Source organism: Prunus mume, linkage group LG6, assembly GCF_029339155.1.
Source record: "Prunus mume cultivar Tortuosa linkage group LG6, ASM2933915v1, whole genome shotgun sequence".
NCBI lineage: Eukaryota > Viridiplantae > Streptophyta > Magnoliopsida > Rosales > Rosaceae > Prunus > Prunus mume.
The window spans coordinates 18,882,951-18,908,791 of NC_142703.1; the positions used below are offsets into that span (position 1 = coordinate 18,882,951).

A 25,841-nucleotide genomic window follows, 5' to 3' on the forward strand; every position below is an offset into this window, starting at 1 on the left:
ACATCAAAGACTTAACTAAATAAAATAAAATATATAATGAATGGTTCCACTACTAATATCACCGAGACTTTTTGTGATAAAACTTCACACCTATTAGACTTTGTAGATAATTAAGTTGAGGACAATATCAATATTATTAGTAGTGAGCCACTGACCCAGTCTCTCTGAATTTAACATCTACATCATAAGCAGTCCAGATCACATATTATACATCAGACGATAATCTTTTGTATACCAAACAATATAATAAGTCCCCAGTAATGACTTGCCACATTGGCCCAATCTTCATAGAGGCTGCAGATCACATTTTAATTATATAAGAACCTCATCCTTTTCTTTTCACCTAATCAAATTCATAATTTATATTAACCTCCTCACCAACCCCATTTTCAAGAACACAAACCAAGCCATGGATGATCTCCTCCTTCACCAAGCACTTGAATCCCTGCGATCTGCTCCCATGTTGCTCATTCTTCTTCTACTCATCTTTTTCTTGATTGTTTTGTTCATGTAACACCCAAAACTCCCATACCGATCAGCATTGAGAAGGGCCCAGTTTCATTCAATTACTACTAACAGACACCTCCCACCCCAACTTTCTTCACATATGATGGCAATTTGAAAATTAGAAGTTAACAAATTAGTGAGAAAAAGGAGACAAAATCCATAGTCTTGGCGTAGGCTAGCTACCGAAAGGGTGAGAAGAAGATTGAGCAATGATTAAGCTGTTGAAGAGGAAGAGAGAGAGAGAGAGAGAGAGAGGGGCCGGGAAGGCAGTGCGAGGTCGACGATGGGTTGGGGTGGGTGGTGGCTCTTTTCTTTTTTCTTTGAGTGATGCTACTCTTATTACATTTTCCTACCGCCTTATGTAGCGATGAAATAGACAGTTACATCAATTAAAAAGTGTTAATAAATCTTAAAAGAAAAGAAAATATTAAATTAATTTTAATTGATATGTATGTCCACCTCATCTGCCACATAAGGTGGTATACAAATGTGGTAAGAATAATATTATTCTTTTCTTTTTTTTGATTTTTTGATTTTCTTAGTTTTATTCAAAAGGATAATAATAATTAGATTCCAAGTCCAGCTACAAAAAAAATATAAATTCTTATTCTTAAATGACACATGATAAATTTTTAATGGAAGTATCACAAGTTGAGGTGGTAGTAGACTACTACTAGGGGTGTACGTCAATTCGAAACCAATATAATTTAGTCAATCCATATCCAATACAATATAAATTAGATTGTGATATTTTCAATCTGATCCAATCATATTAGATGTTTAAATCCAATCTGATCTGATCCAATTGATATTGGACTAGATTGGATTGGATGATTGGTTTTGATAATTAAAAAATATAATAATGAAATATTAAACATGTACCCTTAGGTTTAATCTAATCAAACATATTAAGATGTAAATGTAAAATATAAATGAAATACTAGAGAAAATTATTTTGATTATATAATATATTAAACATAACTCCATTAAATAACTTAAAATATTCATAAACTTTTCAATTACAAATACCTATAAGGGCAAAATAAGCATAAACTAACTATATTGGATTATATTCTCATAAGTAAATCCGTCATCTGATCCAATCATGTCGGTTTTAAAAATTACGGATCCAATTCAATCTGCCAAATCCTCAAAACCAATTGAAATTGAATTAAACTGGATTGGATTGGTCGGTTTGAGTGGATTGGATTGAATCTTGTACGCCCCTAAGTACTACTATAATGTTAGACCAAGTTTTAGCTAGCTAATTGGTATGTATGAATTAATTTCCTTGTAAAATTAAACATTCTGGAAATAATATCTACACGAATCCCGAGTCTCTAGATTTAAAGACATTCCACTTCTACATAAGCAGCCCAGATCATATATTATACACGTGAACTTTTATAGATATCCTTATTAATCTTTTGTATACAAAACAAAACGAATTAAAAGAATTTCCAATACCAAAACAAAAATCCAAACAAATTTCAAATATTTCCTTAGTGCAGACAAGTGCAGCCAAAATTCCCACTGGGAATGGAGTTGGTGAGATTAGATCATCCTCTATGGTAATTAAGTCCCCAGTAATTACTTGCCACATTAGTTCAATCCTCATAAAGGCTGCAGATCCCATTATATATATATATATATATATATATCAAATTCATAATATATATATCAACCTCCTCAACAACCCCATTTTCAAGAACACAAACCAAGCCATGGATGATCTCTTCCTTCACCAAGCACTTGAATCCCTGCAATCTTCTCTCATGTTGTTCATTCTTCTTCTTCTACTCATCATTTCCTTCTTTGTTTTGTTCATGTTACGCCGGAAACTCCCGTACCCACCAGGGCCAAGAGGGTGGCCCATTATTGGAAACATGCTCATGATGGACCAACTCACCCACCGCGGTTTAGCCCAACTGGCTAAACAATACGGTGGGCTTCTCCATCTTCAGATGGGGGTCTTACATATCATGGTCGTATCATCTCCGGAGGTGGCCCGAGAAATCCTCCAAGTCCAGGACAGTTCCTTCGCCAATCGGCCTGCAAATGCTGCCATATCATACTTGACGTATGATCGGGCTGATATGGCTTTTGCCAACTACGGCCCGTTTTGGCGTCGCATGCGCAAAATTTGCGTCATAAATCTGTTCAGTCGGAAACGGGCAGAGTCATGGGCCTCAGTACGTGAGGAAGTTGATGAGATGGTTCGACATGTGGCAACAAAAACCAGCTCACCGGTCAATATCGGTCAATTGGTTTTCACTCTAACGAAGAACATAACTTATCGGGCAGCGTTCGGGTCAAGCTCCCATGAAGGGCAAGGAGAGTTTGTGAAGATTTTGCAGGAATTTTCTAAGCTTTTTGGGGCTTTTAACATGCAAGATTTTCTTCCATGGTTGGGTTGGGTTCATGCACAGGCTTTTAAGGACAGAATGGCCAAGGCTCGTAGGTCACTAGACGTGTTTATTGATAAGATCATCGATGATCACATGGCTAAGAGGAATACAAATAAGGACAAGAAAGATGACAATGAAGCTGATACAGATATGGTGGATGAATTAGTAGCTTTTTTCAGTGATGATGCTGCAAAGGAAAGTGACGACCCCAATTCTACCTTTAGGCTCACCAGAGACAATATCAAAGCTATTATCATGGTAAGTCTTACATGAAAATATAATGAGGATCCATAATATATCGATATTGTCGTCAGCAAAATATACTGACATGTTATATTTTTAAAATATTGATGTGCGTGTCCATTCTTTAAAGAATATATCCTGCATAAAGAATTTTTTATATGTATAAACAGTTCATACATAGATATACATTAACAATTATTCTTTTAATCTTGAGACAACCTCGACGGAACAAGGGAAATAATTATTCTTTAAATAAACCTTTTAATACATTACTATAATTTTCTTTCCAATATTATTAAGAACAAACTATAGAAAATTTCCCAACTTATATATCATTTACGAGTTTATATTCGATTTTGGAAACATTTATTAGTACATACTAAATATCACAAAACTCTACAATTTGCTTCCCGAGATCGTTAGAAAATTCATTATCTGCTACGTGGTATTTGTGGGACTCATTTTTTAACTGACGTGGACTCCACATAAGAAACAAAATTAATAAAATAAATGAAAAAAAAAAATCTAAAACCCAAACAAAAAAAAAACTCGTCTTCTCCATTTCATTTCCAGCCTGACCTCCAACCCACCCTCCCCACAGCTCCACCCCACCTCCATTAGATCTGACTCTCTCCAACCCAGATCAAGTCGCAATCTCTCTCCATCTCTCTCCCTCTACCCCTTGGTTTCACCTCCATGGGCGTATTGTATGGTCACTCAAGGTCTCATTTTGGTTCATAAAATGTTGATCTTCGAGTCTACGACTCAAGCTTGTGAACTTTGTTCTTTGATTCAAAATAACAGATCCGCAACTATGCTTGTTCTTTGATTGATTTTTTTTTCCTTTCTTTTTGAGTATCAAGGATCGGTTGCCAGACCCCAAACCATTCGAACACAGCCTTGTGCCACCCAGATCTAAGCAACAAGTCGAGTCGCGTCCGTACATTGATGAGGTCGAGGAGAGTTAGGTAGATCTAGAGGCACAATATTGGTCAAATTTCTGTTAGCTAAAGCACACCTAAAGCCAACTAGCTCCCAATTATAGTTACCTAACAGATCTCTAGGCAATGCACCTAACAAACCAACCAACCCAATCAAACCCCAACCAACCCAATTGTCCAAGACAAGAGAAGCAGAAGCAGATCTTAAGCTCCCTCCTAAACTCCTGTTTCCATTTATATCACCAAACAACGTAAACAAAACAAAACAGAGGATCAATTTTTCCCCGAGGACATCAAAACCCGGGGAAATTTCAAATACGGACAAGAAATAGGATCCCAGAAACGGAACCAAACAGCGGATCTCATAATCCGTGGCTGTTAGTTGGAGGGTCAACCGGAAATAGTAGAAGAAAGAGAGGAATTGGAGTTTACCTGTGAGGCTGTGAGAGTGCAATTTGGGATTTGGGGGAAATGTAAATGCTGGAATTTAGGGAGGATAGAGGAAGTGTTTAAACAGAGAGAGAGATATATAGAGAAGAGAAGGGAGAGAGAGAGAGAGAGAGAGAGAGAGAGATGCGACTTGATCTGGGTTGGAGAGAGTCAGATCTAATGGAGGTGGGGCGGAGCTGTGGGGAGGGTGGATTGGAGGTCAGGCTGGAAGGCAGGGGAAATAGGAGAAGACGAGTTTTTATTTATTTATTTATTATTTATTTTAAAATGTTTTTGGGTTTTTAGATTTTTATTTATTGTTTTTTCATTAATTTTGTTTCTTATATGGAGTCCACGTCAGTTAAAAATTGGTCATACAAATGTCACATAGCAGATAACAGATTTTCTTACGATTTCATTAATGGAGGAGCAAATTGTAGGCTTCCGTTGAGTATGACCGATAAACGTCAAAATCGAGTATGAACTCATAAATGACCTTATAGGTTGGAAAATTTTCTGTAGTTTGTCCTATTATTAACTACCAACCCCCGTTCTACCGATCACATCGTTCGCCAATATTGTTGCCCTTTATTTGAGGTGCCAACTCGGTCTAGGGGTTTTCCTTTTATTTTTTTTGAATTATCTAAAATTGATTTTTTTTATTTAGGTAATTTCACTAGCGGATTACATTATAATTAATATTTTGTAATAGGTGGGTCAACGCTTTTTTCCTTTTCTAAATCAAAAGAAACAAATCTGATTTCTTGTGTTTTTTTACTATATTTACTCAGAATTTATGGTAAATAAAATAAAGCACATTCTCATTTCTCACTCAGAAGATCAATATTATGTGTTAACTATTTTGGTAATGGAAATTATGTGTTTAATTATCAACGTCTGTCACTTCTGATTTACTTTTAGTGATAAAATCCACTTTGCATTCATAGGATGTAATGTTTGGAGGAACTGAAACGGTGGCATCAGTGATTGAATGGACAATGGCAGAGCTGATGAAGAGCCCAGAAGATCTCCAAAAAGTGCAGCAAGAGCTCATCAATGTTGTTGGCTTGAACCGTAGGGTCCAAGAAACCGACCTCGAAAACCTAACCTACCTCAAATGTGCAGTCAAGGAATCCCTCCGTCTTCACCCACCAATCCCTCTCCTCCTCCATGAGACCGCAGAGGAGACTTCCGTGGCTGGTTACTCATTTCCAATCGGGTCACGGGTTTATATTAACGCATGGGCTATTGCCCGTGACCCGACTGCATGGGATGAGCCAGAAGCATTCAAACCCTCGAGGTTTTTGAACGATGGCTCGCCCGATTTTAAAGGGAGCGACTTTGAGTTCCTTCCATTCGGGTCGGGCCGTAGGTCATGCCCAGGTATGCAATTGGGGCTGTATGGGCTGGAGATGGCTGTGGCCCATCTTCTTCATTGTTTTGCATGGGAGTTGCCTGATGGAATGAACCCTAATGAGCTTGACATGAATGATGTTTTTGGACTGACTGCACCCAAAGCAGTTCAGCTTGTTGCTGTGCCGAGTTACAGGTTGAATTGCCCGCTTTGAATAGTTTGAGGAGATTGTGAAATACTACTTTGGTTTTTAAAACAGTGATGAGCCTATTTCTTTACGTATTTGTATTGCCGGTCTTGAATTTTTCAGGGCCCAGGGCAAAAGTAAAAATTATGTCCCTATATATATATTTTTTAAAATTTAGTGATGAACTCACTTCCATTTTTCAATCAAGATCTAACCTGTTCACATTAACAAAAAATTTAACATTCAAAGCAAATACATTATTTCAATTCAAACTTCAATATATAAAAATTCAAAATAAAAGGCTACAATGTATAAACAAGATAAATACTTGTAACAATTTAATAAGTTCTTTTTTATCCAGCAACAAGCAACCAACAAATAAAAAATTTCTATGCTCAATAGCCAAAAGCAAAACAACATCAATCCATAGTGGCGTAGCCAGGAATTCTCTTAAGAAGGGTCAACATTATTAGCCTGAGAAATCCGTGAACATTAACATAATATTTTTTATATATTGTATAATTTAATTGTTATCTTCCAAAATCATGACCCGAATCGCACAATAGATTACAAAGGAAATAATTTGACATGAATCAAATCAAAATACATTGTTTAAAAGAGAGTTGAATAGCTAGTATTGGGAGATTTACTTGATTGATGGTCGATTCAATAACAAAAACTATAAGAGAACTCAATAAATGAAAGAATAGAAAGATTGAAGTTAAAAAGGAAAAATGGAGTAAAGATAAATATAGGAAAAATTATAGAGGTAAAGAATAACAATTAACTAGAGTCCGAAAGTTAGAAGGGTCATCTATAAAAGAAAATCAAATATAACACATAACAAATGCATTTGTTGCATAAATTGGAGGAAGGTCAGTTAACCCTTCTAGGGCCTCAACTGGCTTCACCATTGTTAATCTAGTTGAAATCCCTTTGCATCCCCAGCAACCAGCAAAATAAAAAATGTCTTTGCATCCTCAATAACACAAAGAACAACATAACTTGGAATTTGAGAAATCCCCCTCCACAACAACAAACTTGATTTTTCCAAATTTGCAATCAATTAGAACTTAAAAGAATTCCTGCAAAGAGAATGTGCAACTCAAGTGAGTTCACAAATCTAAAACAAAAAAAAACAAAAACAAGAAATCATATTTTCCTTTTCATTTGATATCAAATCATGAAAATTACTTTCAATTGATTTTTACAAAGATCAATTTTGTATTGAACAGAAGTCCACACTCAGGATTTTGTAATCTCCCCAATCTACCAATAGAAAAATTAATTTAGGGATTCACAACTTTGCAACTAGTAGGAGAGGCTTAGATGAGGTGATATGAGATGAGAAGAAGAGGAAGAAGGAGAAGAAGAAGAAGAAGAAAAATTTAGAATAGATAAATCTAATGTTAACCTGGAGGAGTGGAGCGGGTTGAGGAGCGGAAAGGATGCGCGTTCTTCCAAAATGCCATCCCTTTTTTTTTTTTTTCCCTCAAAAATATTAAATCATTTTATAATAATATAATATAACACTTTAAAAAAACATTTGAGCTCTTGAATAATAGGCTCAGGGCGGTTGCACTGACGGCTCCTGTTCAGGGCCGGCCCTGTTGATTAATAAGGTAATTTATTATGCTATTTGTTATAGTCTCCTATTTGTTCAGGCCCCTATCACTGACTGGTTAGTACAGTTCGTTTGTATGGATCGATCAAATAAACAGACGAAAATATTCCCAATAAGAATCAAATGATTAAATGATGTTGGCTAAATTTTTACAAGAGATGATCTTTGAATGATAATCTAAAACACCGAACGTCCAAATTATGAGATTATATTGCTAAGTGGACCAAAAAGTGATCAAAGCCGTATTAACTTACTAATCGATTAATGCTTGTTCACTCCTGATCAAACAACTAAGCCACATAATTATTTATATAAAAATTTGGCTGCAAGTAACAAAAATCACTTGTAGACGAAAACCATACAAACCGCTCCCTCCGTATGATGATTAATTTGTTCATACAAGAAGAAAGAGGGAGGAAGGAACATTTCAATTTAATCATACAACTGGGATCATGCCATTTCAGGCATTGGGCTTCTTTTATGCTATAAATTACTTATACAATCAAAATTGTTACTTAGGCCTTCTACGGTAAGGGTATAGAATGTCATCCACACTCTGTTTGATGTAGTTTCCCACTCTATTCACATTCTTAGCAACACCTGATGCTACTAGTATTGCATTCCTCTTAAACCTGCATATATACAAATACTCAAGAGTTTTAAAGTCTAACAAGAACAAACTGAACTGGAAAACTCAAACACAAAACCATGTGAAAAAAAGAAAGTCATGGATAACTTCTTTTCTTTGCTAACTCAAAGTTCTGCCATACCTGTTGAGATATTCATCTCCTGTTGAATGTGGTGGTCTGTAGCTTCGGGGTTGAGGAATCGGCCGAACATTTTCTGGAGAGGGAAACACACCAAGAATTTATAAACAAGGTTGCTGTGAATGTTATAAGAAAATTCAGTCATTTTGCAACAGTAAGTATTCACATTAAATATTAAGGTTTGTTGGTTTACTATGATTCTCAAAAGCTGAAGTTGTCAAGTGGATAGACCTAATAGGGATATATAGCTTTACTGGACACTTAGCCCAATCAATGTGGAACTAGTGCCCAACACTTTTCCTCAAGTGGATTCCCTCTTGTGGGTGATCATGCACGTGACAAGTGGCCTCAACCAAGAGTTCTTATGTATAATAAGGTAACCTACACATTGTGGCTCTAATACCATGATAAGCTTGTTGATTTACCAGATACATATTCTAAACACAAATAACACAGATAGATTCGGAAAACAAATATTATACTTAGATGTAACAAAACAGGCACATGTTCTTCAAATAAGTTAATTGCCTTTACACATTCACAAATAGAGCACATACTTAATTAATAGTAAGGCATTTGGAACAACAAAGCCTTATCCCAACTATTTGGGTGTAGGCAACGTGAATCATGGTCCTCTATATCGTCCTATGTCCGGCCATATTATCATCTAAGTCACCCTAATTATATTATCATATTTGTCTTCTTTCCCTCGAACTACTCTCTATGTTGATTAAGTTACTCTTTCTGACTACCATATTGATCTGCATTGAATATGTCCAAAATCTCCAAAGCACCATAGTCAGTTTTCTCTCATTTCCTATCTACTAAATGCTATTTTTTGGCCTGTCAATAGGTGATACTTCACCTTTCTCACAAATGCGCTCATTTTGAATCCTATCTTTCCTTGTCTTCCCACACATACATCTCAATATCCTCATTTCTGCCACTCACTTCATCAAAATGTTGCTTGCCCTGCATCTATCCCATATAGCATGTTGACCTAACAGCTATTATATAAACTTTACCAAGCATTTGAGAGCCAAATGAAAATGGACCCACTCCACATGAGTGCCATGGGCTTCATTTATCAAGAGAATAAATTATACATCAAAACAAGGAAAAAAGTGGGAGATCTCAGTCTGATGGTAACCAAACATCCATTAATGAATGCAGGAAAATCACATTGCAGATGAATATAGAAAGACTTCATCTAACTTCAGGTGTTTATGGTGAAAGCAACAAAATAGAGAGAAGTATACGTACACAAATAAAGTCACTGAATCAATTAGTATCAGAGACTAAGAAGATACGGGAAGATGGATTCTTTCTATATTCCGACAAATCAAGAGTGAATTGAGATCCCCACAGCCTTTTCAAATAAATAAACAGAGAAAAGAAAAACTTCATATACCTTCAATTTTATGAGCAGGAGCATCAGCCTGAGCATGGCCTGCAGGTTTTTTGTCATACAATACCTGACACAAACTAGTTATGTCACATATCAACTGAGTTTATGAGAAGATCATAAACATACAAATATGAGCATTATGAATTATCAATATAATTATATAACTAACTTAGACATAAGGACAGGAAAGACAGGAAAGTGACATGGATATTCGACTAGAGAAATTCCAAACAGTCTTTAAGAATAAAATGAAATGTAATATGAGCTTTACAAATCAAGAAAACAAGAAAAAGATAGAGTCAAGATATAACACCTCAAGACCAACACAAAACGGCAATTCCGCTTGTTTATTCTGCTGATCACTAGGAGAATCTTTTCTGTCTAGGAACACTGAGTAACCTACGCAAGCATACTTGAAATCTGTAAGGCTGCGGTCCGCTTTAGAAGCCTCCAACTCAGTCTCTCCCACAATGTAGCTGGGCACTGGTCATAAATCCACAAATAATCGCATATCTTATAGATGACTATAAACAAATAAATTTCAGATGCATCTAAATACACAGGAAGAAAATTAAGAGAAATTATTATATACTAACAAATAACAAGGACATCATAAACAATACATACTCCACAAAGACAGAGCCCTTTTTTTGTGTGGGAAAATGTTGGCATCAATTCAGCCTGTGAATGTTGTAGCACTAGAATATCAAAGAACCGATCTTTCTGGCTTCCAGATTCAATTTGAATTATGCATCAAAGTAATTCATCAATTCATTTGAAGAGTCTATGAACTTTGGCAATCAAAATGAGAGAGAGAGAGAGAGAGAGAGAGAGAGAGAGAGAGACCTTGTTGGAGGGTTTTGGAGAGGCCAACGCAGGTGGGATATTTGGATTTGGATTTCTGTGTGGAGGAGTAATAGAGGCAACCCTTGCATGACTTTCCCTTCGCTGAGCCATTGCTGAGATTAGGGTTAGGGTTTGGAATTTTGATACCTCCTCCATGTGCGTCTTCGCCTTCCTTATCCATCTCTCTCTAAGAATTAAAGATTTATTAGATTTTTAGATTATTATCTCTCTCTCTCTCTCTCGCTCTCTCTGAGACCCAATGGTTCAATTCAATATCATCATCATAAAGCTCTCCATTTTGGTTATGGTTATGTGCCCCTACTCCTACTCCTACTCCTCTGTTCCTTGTCTGTTGTTTGTTCATTCACTATTTTTTTGTTCCAAGTTGTTCATTCACTTTTCACTTCCCTCTTGATCTGCACTAGATTCTTCTGGACGTTCGATGCTAATCGGACGGCGCAAAACTGAGCACTAATAACCGAGTAAATGATTCATGAATTTGGCTCATTTTCATTATATTTATCACTTTCCATATATTGTATATAAGTTGAGGAAGGATATCCTTGTATTTTCATTTTATTTATCACTTTGGCTAATTATATATTTATCACTTTTCATATATTGTATATAAGTTAAGGCCCACCACGTATTGTTAATTTTGTTGTTGTTTACATAGTAAGAACGAGTATGTTAATGGTGGCATTGTTAAAATTTTCTCGAGAAAATCACAAGGGATAAAACTTCGGGGTAGGAAAGAGCACCACTCATGCTAATGACTAAATAGAAAAGTCAACACCCTTATTACAAAGTCAGACAAATCCTCCCTAATGCCATCTAGGAGCCAGGAGGTCCATCACCCAACCAATAACAAAGCTTCTCGGCTCGAAGACTATAACGTGCAATACGATGAGCCACAGTTTTGGCAATACGAGGGGCAAAACGAAAACAGGAGGATAACGCCAAAAGAAGATGCCGAATTTCAGTCACAAGCACTCCTTCCGGAGCTAAACATTCTTCCTCCTTTGATAACAACTGCATTGTATTTCAATAATCCGAATCGTCTAATTTTATAGATATTTTGTTAGAGATCTCTGCAAAAAGTAACTTAAATATGAAATCATTTGACCACTCAATTAGATGGTTATTATTATAGTCTTTTCTTGAAATATTGTATTTGTCTATTTTGTTGGTCGCAACTAGATGTTAGAAAATTTATTAGAATTTTCTGAAATTAAATGAAAATTAAAATTGAAGAGATATGTCTCTTCAAGTTTGAAGTAATGCATCTAAGTTAACAGATGCATCACTTGACCTTTTAAATAAAGTCACATATTTTGGGAAATGGGTCCTCAACATACATAAGTAGGCAAGACCTACACATGGAAGATAGACTGATTTTACATATATGTGTGTGTGTGTGTGTGTGTGTGTGTGTGTGTGTGTATTCATTACATAGTGCAATATAGAGATCTTTGTAGAGTCTCATAAGTGAGTCCATATGAAAGAGTTCAACACAATCGTAGTTTGCTTGGGCCTTATGATTTGGAGTGCTACTATTGTAAGGATGGGGTCGTTGTATCTTGGGACACAAGTGCCGATCAACCATGGTGGGGTGTAAATTGTCTTAAGGACAGAGTACCTAGCACTTGCCTCGACCATTATTTCCAGATTTTTCTAATCCATATCATGTTAGCTTAGCATTGTATGTGCTTGTAAGTATGCATTACTTTTGAGCAAGAGTTTGCATAAATTATTTCTAAATTTTCTATGCATTAAATATAGCAATTAGACCCAGTTGTTATTTCCAACACTAGATACCTTAACCATTTCGATTTGCCTAATTTTTTTTTTGTAAGGATGACCTATGAATGAAGGCTTGAAAAATAAATGGTTTTGATTGTTGAAAATAAAAAAGGTATGGGACCCTAAAGGGTGTCCCACCTTTAATGGAAGGGAACTATATATATTCATAATATAATAAGATCACCCCAAAAAGGTCAATCCTATTTCTTTACTTATAATTTTTTTTTAGTTTTTTTATTTTTTATACAATGGATATTCTACATTAATCTAATCTAAACTATGGGAAAGAGGATTCAAACTCAATGCATAGTGAGAAACACATCTACTCTAGCCAATATTTCTAAGCCCATGTATGCTCTTATCACATTGAAATATCTAAACTCTGACCGAATAAAGTGTATCTGAACAAATCAAAAACTATGTTTTGTTGACCAAAATGTACAAAATGTCAAATATATCAGTAAAAGGGAAAGGATTATTCGTAGCAATGATCCCTCAATTATACTCGAAGTTATATTATGGTCACTCAACTCAAATATTAGTTGCAGATGTTACTCAATTAGCTGTTGTGTTGCACCATTAATCCCTACCGTCAAGTCTGTGACTTTTTCTGTTTAAAATGATGACGTGACAAACATCTCTTAGATTATTGATGGGCAAATGTGACTTTTCAGTTAGGCTTATTTGTAGCAATGATCCATTAACTATACTCGAAGTTACATTTTGATCACTCAACAAAAATTAGTTGCAGAGGTCACTCAATTAGATGTTGTGTTGCACTATTAGTCCATACCGTTAGAGAGACTTGACGGAATGGACTAATGGTGTAACACAACACTCAATTGAGTGACCTCTGTAACTAATATTTGAGTTGAGTGACCTCAGTAATTAATATTTGAGTTGAGTGACCAAAATGTAACTCTCAGTATAATTGAAGGGTCATTGCTACAAATAACCCAAAGGGAAAATATTTGGCTTAGCTCCATACACAAGATTGTGATTGATAAGACTGATTGGGCTGTAAGAAGAATCTGGATGCCTGAACAAATAACCATCAAGTGCACAGTAACATAGAAGAATAGGAAGGTAGAATGGTTCCCACTTTCCACTTTCTCTCACATTTTAAGGATTCTCTTTCTACACCAATTCCACTCTCTTTGGGGATTCTCTTTCTGCACTAATTCTATCTAACACACACGTAGAGAGAAATCATTTTGTATTTCTATTATAATAATGCAAATTACTCTGTGCTAACTATGTTTTGTATACAATACTAGATTGTAGTCTGAGTCTACAACTTTTGTTACTTCAAAAAGAGAAGAAAATCTACCATATAATAAGGCTTTTAATGAAAAAGCTGGATAAAAGGAAGCAAAAATACACTAAACTGCCCAAGTTACGGTAAATAGGAGATTAAAAAAAAAGTTTATACAAAGTCAAAACTCTTTATGGGAAATTGCTGTACAGTAACTGCTCTGCTGCTGTGTTCCCTTAATGGTCCGGGTGCAAATAATCGCACGACGCGCCCTTCTTGCAGTGACCACTTTCGAAGAACCTGCACACTCTCTGCCCTCTGAAAGGAGGCCTGGAAGAACCTCCTCCCCCACCTCCTCCACCACCAAAAGACGACTGTCTATTCCAAGGTTTGCCACCACCGAAACCAGGATCACCATGAGAACCTCGATCCCTTTGATTTGAGAACCTATCTCCATTCTGAGTTGCATTGGGTGCATTCCAACCAGGATTGGCATTCCCAACAGTTGGCCCTTGACCAGGTGGAGCCCAACCTGGATTTGCACTTACCGATGGTGGTCCTTGACCAGGTGGGACCCAATTAGTCACTGCATTTCCAGGTACGGGACCTTGGCCAGGTGCAGTCCATCCTGGACCTTGACTCGGAGGTCCCCAGTTCATGTTTGTATTACCAGGCACTGGTCCTCCCCAGGTCACGTTTGGATTTCCTGCCATTGGCACCCAACTAGTATTTAGATTCTCTTGCCCCGTTCTTGGCACAGCACTTTGGTTATCTGGAACTCCCACGCCCCAAGGTGCCTGTGGTTGTGCTGGAGGCTGAATGTATGTATGATTACTCGGAACTGGGGGTCTCCAAGGATCAGAGTGCGGAACACCTGAGAAGCCTGATGTAGGGAAATTTCCAGCTAAATTCCCTGTGTTCATAGATGAGGGAGCATTGTTGGTAGATGGAGCATTATTCCAGTAACCATGGGTGTGATGTTGTGCAGGCACAGTAGCAGCATTATTTGGTTCTATCCTTTGAGAGGGAGCACCTCCCCAGGGTTGAGATTCACTCCCAGGTACTGGGCCGGAGGCAGTCATTTCCTGTTTCGGAACTGAACCAGAACCCCATCCTCGAGCATCACTGGCAGGAGCACGACTAGTCACTGACTGAACCAGATTTTGCAGATTTGAAACTAGGTTATTCACATCAGCTACTTGATTCATTGAGGCATTGGACAATACAGGCGCTGACCCTGTTACTTGACCATGCATTCGAAGAGCAGTTGTAGAGCCCAGAAGAGTAGCATTTTCAGACTTGGGGGCTACATTAATGCCAGGAAGAGAACTTGAGCGATCATTTCCAGAAGCTCGCAGTGCACTTTCTGGAGTAACTACTGCAGTAGGTTGCAGCACTCCATTGCCTCCCAAGACAGAGCCACCTGGATGACCAGGGCTGGGTGACCAATTACTTTCGTAAGCTTGCCCCCTTGCCCCACCCAATGGAGTTTGGGCTGGAGTAGGTGAGGGAAGGTTTGTTGTGCTCCACCCATCTGAAGAATACTTGGGGACCTCAACTGATTGCGGAGTACCTCTGCCTGAGGAAGAATTAATTTCATTTGGAGATCCCCAACTTACTCCTCCAGCTTGGCCTTCTGTACCTCGCTGAAAGAGAGCTCCTTGAGACTTCCCAGAATGTACAGGTGAGAGATGTGAATTATGCACCATTTGAGCCTTTGGAAAACTGCTGTCAACGAATGAAGGGTCTTTCTGGAACTTTCCAGCCAATGCATCAGTTACCAGTATAGAATCTTCTTCTTTCTCAGTATTTTTCCAAACTCTCAAGTTGGCAGGGAAATAGCCAGTGTGATTCCATTTACGCAACTGTACCATGGAAAATGGTCCCTGGACTTTTCCAGAAGGATCCTTGTAATGCCAAATTTTTTCTGATTCATTGACTGCAGATTGTGCTACACCAGTGGAGAGATGCGCCACTGAATTTTCTGACCCCCCAGCAGGAGATGATTCAGATGGTACCGGAGACTGTGTACTCCTAACACCAGTTTCTAAACTTGAAATATTTTGTTTCTTCTCCCAGTGGTTTGTTTGCTGTGTTTCTCTGTCTCTTCCATGACCCCACGAATCATTTACTATCTCACCAGCTGCACTTGTATTTTCTGCTTTGTTGAAGAACCCTTTATTTGACATGTTCCTGCTTAACTCCCGATTCATACTGGAAAAATTCCTTGTCCCACTCCAGGAATCATTTGAAGAAGGTCCTGCTCTTCGTGGAGAGATTGGCTCCCTCCCCTTCCTTCCAAAGCCCGAACCTGTAGGTCTAATATAACTTTCTGCATGAATTGAAAGCTATGTTATTAATAATTGAATTAATGACAAAGATAGTTGTGCCAGAGAATATAAGGTATAAAAATTTCACAAGAAGTTGAATGCGACCTTGTTTTTTATCATCGCCTTCACCTTCATCTTCCTCAGACTCATAACTTGGATCCATATTTGGATCCACATGTATTTCTAGAGTTTCCTCTAGTCTACGCTGGCGCTCCTCAGGTGTCTTCAGTAGCTGCAACTTCTCTACACACTCTCTAAGCGTGAAAGGAAGTTAAGGATTACTTCATACCTATTCCTAGTCATCTTAGAGTAGCACATTACAACAAAGAAAGAACATCTTTAATAATAAAAAGTAATTCAAGTTTCTATTTCCTAGAAATGAAGAAACTCATACGATTGTTTTACTTTAATACTGGTAAAATGTATTTGGGGCATCAACTTTTGGTGCAATTGCAAAGATGGCACCCCAAGCAAAATTGTGAACAAAAATGTACTAAACATTAAAAGATAAGGATATTCCTTCCTACGCCCTTTTTCACTAGCTCGATCACGAAGATGACTGAGTCTCACTATCTCTGTTTCTAACCACTGTATCAGAATAAAAATAAAGAAATAAATTAGTCATCAAAGAAAATCAAGAAAAATTAAAATAAAATTATATAACAACCAAGCTATAGGAAAGTACAGAGGACAAAGAAATATATTCGATTTACATCTAGAAGATTAGGGGTTGTGAACATTAAAAGGAGACAGAATCCATATGATGTAGTACAGCCCGTAGGTATTAGATTAAGCACTCAAACAATAGAGTAGAAAAGAATATAAGAGACCGAGGAGAAGAAATAGAGATCAAAAAGACGAGATAAAGGACAGAAACAGTAGAACAAAGAAGAATATCGGAGATCGAGGAGACGAAAATATAGATCGAAGGGATGAAAGAAAGGACCGAAATCAGAGAACCGAGAAGGAAGAACAGAAATCACATAGTTCACCATATTGTCTCTAAAAAGAAAAGGATAAACAAATCTGCTTGAGCTTATTACAAAATTCACTGGGGAGATGCCACTGGTTCTTGCTGATTTTCATGTTATAGTCGCCCCATGATAAAAGAATTAGGTGCAGATACGTTAGGTCTTTGCTTTCTTCTTGAACACGGTAATGTTAAACACATACTGAGCCGCTCACAACTTCAAGGTTGGATTGAGGTTGTCTATTCTATATTTGGGTTGATCATGAACTACAACAATCAAGTACTTGCCTCATCTCGAGCTTAGGTATTTAAGCCACATGACCATATGTACATATATAAAAGGATCCACAGCTCAAGTTCAAGCTTGATTGGGTTTATGATGCTAGGCAAGCCAAATGAAGTCAAACTTGAGTTTTGGATTGACCTCCCCTCAAGGTGAGCTCGACCTTGCTTGTTCAAGCTCAACTCGAACTCAAGCTGCCCTCAAGCGCTGCACCTCTACAGTTCACATATCCAGTCAAGTTGGAAAAAGAAAATAAGTTGGTTCACCTAGGCTTGTATGCAACCTTATACATCATGGTCCCCATCCCAAATACTAAATTGAAATAAGTAATAACCAATAGATTCTCCTCTTTGTTGCTTCATTATGGGTGGTAGGGATAACAAAAGCCAAAATCAATTATACTTGGATAACATAACCTAGAACCTCTAATCAAACCCATTTTAGTAAGGACAGGGGAAGTAGGGTACCTGATTATCAAACCAGCTTAAGAGAACAGGAGGATTAGGGATGGGGACAGCAGCTATGCCAAGCAAGTTTACTCTTTACAAGGCAAGATCTAAAGTGTAGAACCAAACATGAAGAAAGAAGCCTTCTTGGCCTTAAAAAATAAATATAAATAAATAAATAAGAGAGAGAGATTAAAAAAAAAAAACTTGGTAGTAGTTCAGATTGCTAGCTAGTTCCGTAATTTTAAGTGTGTAAATACAATATTAAGTTTCTAGTATGATGACCACATGATTTATACTTTCATAATTAGAGTCTTGGTTCTTATGAGGATGGTCAGTAACCCTACATAAATATTTAGATTTTGTTACAGCTAAATGTTATAGAAGATTGAATATGTCTCTTGGAATAATGGAACAAATTTTTTTTGCAAATTTGTGAGTGTACTTCTTTACTTCTTATTTTTCTTTATCTCTTCCTTTTTCTTTTGCTAAGATACTTCCTTTTGGTTTTCTGTCTTTCTATCACTCATCTTCCACATGGATTACCATAACTTCTTGCAGCACCTTAGAGCCAAAATCCAACAATCAACATACATGGTAAAGCTCCACCACCATGCATCAACCAATTAATAAACTTAAATTACAAAACAAAAAGATGCTTGTACTTCACTCACATACTGTAAAGGTTCCTTGATATTCCCAAGTCTTCACCTATTTAAACTAAAAACCTAACATCCCAAATGCTTTTGAGAACCTTTCGACTCTCAAAAACCTTTCGACTCTCAAACACCTATTAAAACAACCCTTGCAAATCCACAAATCCTCTACTTCCCAGAAAATTTCACCAACCAAATATCTTGAGCACCAACCCCTTTTGTCCCTTCAAAATATGTCTCAAACCTTAAATCATCCTGCAATCCCAAACGAATTCCCCAACAACCCAAGACCTATTTAGTAAGACTAAATGCACCATATAAGTGCATATGCTGGAAAAGACATTGATAGATACAAATCACTGTTGTTTTCTATGTAGAATTCCAATTGAAGTGGTTAAGGGATTGAAGAATTTATGAGGGATCTTATGTGGGAATGGAGAGAGGAGGGAAAGAACGAACACCTAGTGAGATAGGAGGTAGCGCATAGAGTAAGAAGGGTGGTTCAGTATTGGCAACTTAGTGAAAAGGATAAGGCATTACTTGGAAAGTAGATGTGGTGATCTATGGTGGTTAGGGGCACAAGCTGCTACCCTTGGCTTTGATTCATTTTATACTTGCTGCCAATCTATGATGGGAATAGAAGTGTCAAGTTTTGGGAAGCACCCTCATCCATTTCTTTTACAAATTGTCAATCCTTCATAATGCACACAATAAACTCTTTTTGGTTGTTGTCATTTTTGCAGATTTAGGTTTTGGGCTGTACCTTTTATGAATGATTCTTATATTTTTTCTGGCCGATTGATAGAACTTTAGAGTTTTATTATATTGTATGCAGTGGATAAATTGTCCACAAGTCTTTTATTTCTTTCAAAAATTAAGGGCCCGTTTGATAACCATTTCAATTTTGGTTTTTAGTTTTCATTTTTTGTGCTAGAGTATAGAGGAAAAAGAGGGAGAATGTAAGTGAGAATGAGAGTGGAGATAGGATTGAGAGGGGAGGATGGGAGGGAGGAGTAACAAAAGTAAAACTAAAACTAAAAACTGAAATCTGTTTCAAATTGTTTTCACTTTCAAGTTTTTGTTTTCACTTTTGTTACTTCTCCCTCCCATCCTCCGGTCTCATCCTCACTCCCATTCTCACTCCCCCTCATTTTTCTCTGTACTTTAGCACAAAAAATGAAAACTAAAAACTAAAAACTAAAATTGAAATGGTTATCAAACAGGCCCTAAATTTTTTACTAAATTTTGTTTCTTATCAAAAATGAACAATAATTTTGCATTTAAATGCTAGATATTTTTTTCTTGTAAATAGCTATGATAAGAAAAATATTATTTCCTTCATCGTCATCGTTGTTATTGCATCATCATAGTCTGTTTTTCTTTCCTCCTCTCTGCAACAAAAGTTTCCTATGTGCACTCCAAAACCTTATCCTGACAATCAAAACCACAGATATCCCCAACGCCAATGCTGTAATATAAAGCTCAATTTCAAATGTACCAATCAACCTCAGATGCAACATAAAACATGTGCAAGCCCAATCGTACAGCCGCACATGTAGATGCAAATGATATAAATTTATGTAAAAATAAATAAAAATAAAAGAGGCAAAAAAACTACTTTGAGGTAAAAAAGGGCAAGAAATTTACATCTTTGACTCTGACTGCTTGGAGTGCCAACGCTTTCTCTTGAACATCACCCTACAAGCAACCACTTTCTCAGGACCACAAAAAACAATAAATAACAACACACGAAAAGAGCAATGGAACAGAGAAATACCACAGTTAGCCGGTTGATAAGTCCACATTTTATGCTCTGACGCAGTCGTTTGCATTCGTCCTAACAATGAAACAAAGAAACAATGACATATATCAAACAGAGTATCATTCAAATAAAAAGTTTTCAAACAAATAATTTATTTTCCAGCAATCTTCCTTATGCTGCACATAAAGCTGCAATTACTCTCAATAATGAGGGCAAAGCCAACAACGCCATTGGATCTGAGAATCAAGTTCATTTCCCTGGTATGTAACATATATTACCCAGTGGCAAGCATTATCTGGCTTTCTAATGTTATTTCTAATAAAGGCCATCCCCTTCAAAGCAAGGAGATATTCAAATCATGCCTCTTTTACACCCACATTTATGCTACTTTTTGACCATGTTTGGAATTTAAAAAACAGTTAGTTATGAAGATTGAAGCAACTCTCAGTCTCTCACTCCTGCCATTGAAAAGAGGGAAATGTTATATGCTAAATCACCTCAGTGAAGTCTTGGTTTGAGATGATGTCAATTGAAATGATCTCTGTCTTGTTTAAGTTTAATATCTCTAGCAAGATATCTGTCATCCTTTTACCAACTTTATATGGCTCAGCAGCTTTGCATGTACCTGTTGAGAAAATCATTTGAAAAATGAACTTTACCATTCTGAAAAGTTTAATGCCTTCTTTGCTCAGACCAAAAATACAATGAAAGACAATTAACCAAATGATTACCTATAACTTGGACCAGCCTATACAAATCTTGCTTTTGACCACTACCAGAAATTCTAATTCTGACAAAAGAATGAGCAACCTTGTCCCCAAAGTTATCCAGATCATCAAGTAGATCTTCCACTAAATTACGCTTTAAGTAAATTAAATTAATGTTGTGTATATCAATGGCTGCAAAGTCATCAATATTAGACTGTGGTCCTCTCCCATCACCCTTTTTACGTGTTTTGCGTCTCCTGTCTTTACTGGATTTTGCCGGTGTATCAGAGTTTCCATCAGCCTCCAACTGATTGCCTTCAGTATCAACAACACTCCCTTGAAGATCATCAGCCTGAGAATCCTCTTTTACAAGAAAGTGGGATTCCAGAAGTTTTAACATTTCAAAATGCCCAACACGTGGTTTCCCAAATAAATTTTGAAGCCTTATATCACAAATTATCTGACTTTTCCGGCGAGGGTCACGAAGTTTGTTCCTTTTTATATATTCTAGCAAAAGAGCCTGGACATCAAACTGAGACAGAGCAGACTTGTCACCATTTCTCATGTGCATAACAAACTCCAAGAGTTCCTTTGATCCCCACCCTGTACTGTCATCTGCAGATGGGCCTCCAGAACCAGTTGCTGTAGCTGGACTTGATGAATCCTTCCCTTTCCACGGGTTCTCAATCGTTTCTTGGCCTTTCTTTTTTTAGAGTTGGCCAAATCCAAATTCTCAGAATTGTCTGACTCAGACCCTTCATCATTATTAACATCATAAGGTTCATCATGTGACTCCTGTTTATGTCCAGTTGCTCCTTTCCAAGGATTCTTGGCCTGAGCAAGTTCATCAACCGTTAGAGATAACCTCTCTTTTAAGTCTATCCAATAATCCTTGAAGAGGTACTCCCAGCTGGTTTTATCATCAAAATCAACTTCATTCTGCACAAGCACAACAAAAATAAGTACAAGCTGAATGCCACTGCAAGCATTTAATTTAGAAAATGTGAACCAGACTTGTAAAATCGCACTACAGAGTTAAAGCAAAACAAAAAGTCAAAAGAACTAAAAAGATAAACATGGAATTAATTCTTAACAATGGAAGTACTTATTAAGGACAAAAATTTTAAAGGTAGAAAATTCCTGCAATGTTTCCAAAGGTTCTAATCTGATGATAAGACAACTGCAAAGAAAAAAAACCGGCTAACAGATTTTTAAGGATGTAACAAAAAAGAATTGCATGACACATTACTTTCACACGCTAAAATACTTCGAAGTAAGATATATCTTTCACCCTAATAATGACAATGCTCGCAAAAGGAAAATATAAAAGCGGTGAGAGAAAAACAGAAGACAAAAAGAAAGAAGGTATCATACCGTGTCCTTGTTTCCTTGCTCATTCTTTTCAATCAACATGACTGGTTTTCATGCATGTCTCACAGAGGCCTTTGTTTCCTCGAACACATAAGAAGAGAGCATCTTTGGTACACCCCTTGCACAAGGAAAAGGTACATGTATAACACATGTAGTGGGCATTCTTCTCACAGTTGCTGCAAAGGTGCCAACCTAATATACATTTGCATTAGATACTGGCCAGCAACCCAAAAACACTAAAACCATTTTCAAAAATAAGCATTTTTATAAATGATGAGAAATGATGAAACTAAGTCACAAATGCAAAAGAATTGGAGCTGATAAGATGAAATCAAAAGGCAATCATAATGCCTGCAATCTCACTCAAAAAAGACAATGCCCACTACATTCAGTAAAACTAGATGACAAATCACAAACGGAGTGCAAAAAGACAGAACTTCCAGGAATAAGGCCAGAGTCTGAACTACTGTAAATGCAGCATAACATAAACCCAAATCCTTCCAAAACCAAACAGATTGACCAATGTTGCCTAGAGCATGGTTCGCCCTGGTACTTGGTAGGAGTCTGGTACTCATTATGTTACTTTAACTTTAACTGTACACAATGCAGTAGGGGTAAGCTTAGTTCGCATATCTGGTCATGGGAATGCATTAGAATTTCTTATTAAGATTGCTTTGGTACTATTAAGTATATATTTAATCACAGTGATAGATTTACAATCAACTTGTAAAAATATATAATCCTCGGAATCAGATTTAAAAACTATGTGACCAATAAAATGGATAGTGTGTGTGTGTGTGTGTGTGTGTGTGTGTAACAAAATGGAAATGCTCTCTTGCCAGACTGTGAATCTGGGTCAGACATTAGGTTGATTCTTTCCTGAATGTATGATCTAGATAGATGCAACATATGAAAACATAAGCACCGGCCTAGAAACATAAATCTGGCAAGAGAACATACCCTGGAATCGAAAATATGTATAAACCTTTTGTGTTCTTTTCTTAAATAAAGCATAACTTTTTGTTTCATTTAATCTTCATAAAAAATTAATCGAAGTATTATGGTTTCTCATGGATAAAAAAAAAAGAAAAGAAAAAAAGAGCGAGAGAGAACAGAATAAAACTAGGGACGCTAGTTTTAGTGATCTGGATTTGGTGTACCATGTTTTGGGTCATGGTAGTAGGGGGTGTAGCATCATGTAACACTAGGTTGAAATATAGCATATATAAATTCAATGCACATCTTGATTATTTAAGAATTAAGAAATCTCTAAAATGCACAACAGGAATTTTTCTAAAATGTAACATCTTAAGTAGGTATGAGATTCAAAATTTGACAAAGTAGGACTTGATTTTCATGCTTTAATAAAGATATATCTCCTAACTCTTGAATTTGATACATCATAAAGTGTAGCCCTATGAGTTCCACAGATTTGATTTACGCTGCTTAAGTCCCCCTTACTTAAGCAGCATTCCATATTATAAAGTAATCTGACACAACAAAGAACAATTCTGGGACGATTACTACACCAATAGCATGAAACTTTGGTCCGAACTTTCCATTGTTTCCCTAAAATTCTGGAAGTATGCAAAAAGAAACTTACTGGAAGTATGGAAAAACCAAAATTTAAACAACAGTATCAATTTTTCAGACCTTGCCAACAACTGGTATTGCTTTTTCTTCTGTAATTAAAACAAATTTCAAAGACAAAAACATTCAATTTTTTACAACATGAAAACACTAACCCAATCATCACTAAAACTAACGATTTACTTATCCAGCTAGGGTTTTAAGGTACAAAAACCACATGCCAAACACAAATAATCACCAAAAATCAAACATCTGAAAGACACGGAATGAGTAAACAAAGGAGTATTAGATAAAAAGATGAGAATTTGGCAAAAAGTAGGAGAAAATTACCGCAATTCCATCGACCCTTAGCCCGAAAGAAAGCCTCATCACGATTAACACATGAAGGATGGTATGCTTTAGGACATCCCCTGAAAACCACCAATTAAATCAATATCATTCAATCAACTAATCACAGAAGTAACATTAAAAGAAGCACAAACAGTGAGCAGAGTTTAACTGACCTGCGATCACAAAGTACAAGCTCACCCCCATCAAAGCAAATGAAACAGACATCCTCTTCCATCTTCTTCTTTGAGAGGAGTTTTCCCGTCGCCTTAGAACTCTTCCCACGCTTCCTCTTCCCGCCACTGCCGGCCCTATTCGTTTCCTCATCCTCCTCCTCCTCCTCTACTTCCATCCCTTCTGCTTCTTCCTCTGCTGCCTCTGTCTCCTCTGCCTCAGTTGTCTCCTCCATTGCATCATCAGCCATATCCACCTCCTCCACCATGTCGGTCTCAGTCACCATGTCCGTCACATTTGCCTCATCATCTCCCTCCACCTCTTCCTCAGTCTTCTCACCCTCTGCCTCAGCCTGCTCTCCCACCGCTTGGACCTTCTCAGCCTCTGCTTCGGCCTCCTCCGCTTCCACTTCGGCCGTCTTTTCCTCTGCTTGGTCCTTCCATGAAATGACAGTCTCCTCAGCCACTTCAGCCACATTAGACTTCTCAGCAGCCTCCTTTGCCGAGTGAGTTACAACACCTTCCTCGGACAACACCTTCTCCGTCTCCAATCCCCTTTCATCCTTTTCATCCACGGCCCCAACTTCAGTTTCCTCTGTCACCTGACCTTCGGCGACACTCAGCTCCTCCACAATCTCGGTATCCTCTGTCCAATGACCTTCAGCGACATTCAGCTCCTCCACAATCTCAGTATCCTCTGTCCCATGACCTTCTGCGGCATTCAGCTCCTCCACAATCTCAGTATCCTCTGTCCCATGACCTTCTGCGACATTCAGCTCCTCCACAATCTCAGTATCCTCTGTCCCATGACCTTCTGCGACATTCAGCTCCTCCACAATCTCAGTATCCTCTGTCCCATGACCTTCTGCGACATTCAGCTCCTCCACAATCTCAGTATCCTCTGTTGGAACCGCATCAGATTCCCCCTCAACACCGGGCCCGAAGCCCTCGGTTTCGGGCTTGAGCTCGGGCTCGGGTAAAGACTCCGACATGCATTGGGGCTCGGTTCTCCGGAGCTCCTCCTGTGTTTCAGGAGACAGTACAGCGTCATTTTGAACCGGAACCGAAGGCTCGTTCACCTTCAAAACATCTTCTTCTTCGGCTTCCATTTGAATATACTAAATTCGGAAATCGGAGATTGAAAACCCTAAAATCGACAGAGCTAGGGTTAGGGTTTTAAGGTTTCGGTTCCCTTCCCTGGTAGGATGATGTACGTTTTATCGTTAAACACTAAAAAGATTTTGTATTAAAATTAACTGAGAGTGGTAGAGAAGGAGAAGCCAACCGTAAGCAAGAAGGGGTTTCCCGTGCCGCGCGGTCGAGTCCGCTCACTTATATGTAGTCACTGTATCCGGTCACCGTTGGATCTAATCCAACGGATGAAAAGAAATCCAATCTTACAGTAGAAACGGGTAAAATAAAACCCGTATTTCTAACGAACATCCGACCCGACT

General features: G+C 37.5%; 3 protein-coding genes across 3 annotated transcripts; 1 reads left to right on the forward strand and 2 right to left on the reverse strand.

Moving 5' to 3' along the window:
• The first annotated feature begins 2,231 nt into the window (after positions 1-2,231).
• Positions 2,232-6,254, forward strand: LOC103335614 (cytochrome P450 84A1-like). The gene is made up of 2 exons (XM_008238631.3): positions 2,232-3,173; positions 5,476-6,254. Exons 1-2 carry the CDS (start codon positions 2,232-2,234, stop codon positions 6,094-6,096), a joined length of 1,563 nt encoding a protein of 520 aa, XP_008236853.2. The 3' UTR covers positions 6,097-6,254.
• Positions 6,255-7,972: 1,718 nt separating this feature from the next.
• On the reverse strand, positions 7,973-11,087 carry LOC103335613 (uncharacterized). The gene is made up of 5 exons (XM_008238630.2): positions 10,715-11,087; positions 10,182-10,351; positions 9,872-9,935; positions 8,464-8,536; positions 7,973-8,325 (listed from the first exon to the last, which is right to left on the reverse strand). Exons 1-5 carry the CDS (start codon positions 10,893-10,895, stop codon positions 8,205-8,207), a joined length of 609 nt encoding a protein of 202 aa, XP_008236852.1. The 5' UTR covers positions 10,896-11,087; the 3' UTR covers positions 7,973-8,204.
• Positions 11,088-13,853: 2,766 nt separating this feature from the next.
• Positions 13,854-25,689, reverse strand: NERD (GW repeat- and PHD finger-containing protein NERD). Its single transcript, XM_008238629.3, is given in 12 exon segments — positions 13,854-16,104; positions 16,208-16,362; positions 16,620-16,690; positions 20,105-20,155; positions 20,235-20,294; positions 20,717-20,844; positions 20,951-21,596; positions 21,599-21,865; positions 22,301-22,342; positions 22,344-22,489; positions 24,218-24,297; positions 24,391-25,689. Coding segments are annotated over 12 exon segments (4,848 nt in total). The 5' UTR covers positions 25,497-25,689; the 3' UTR covers positions 13,854-14,008.
• Positions 25,690-25,841: the final 152 nt, after the last annotated feature.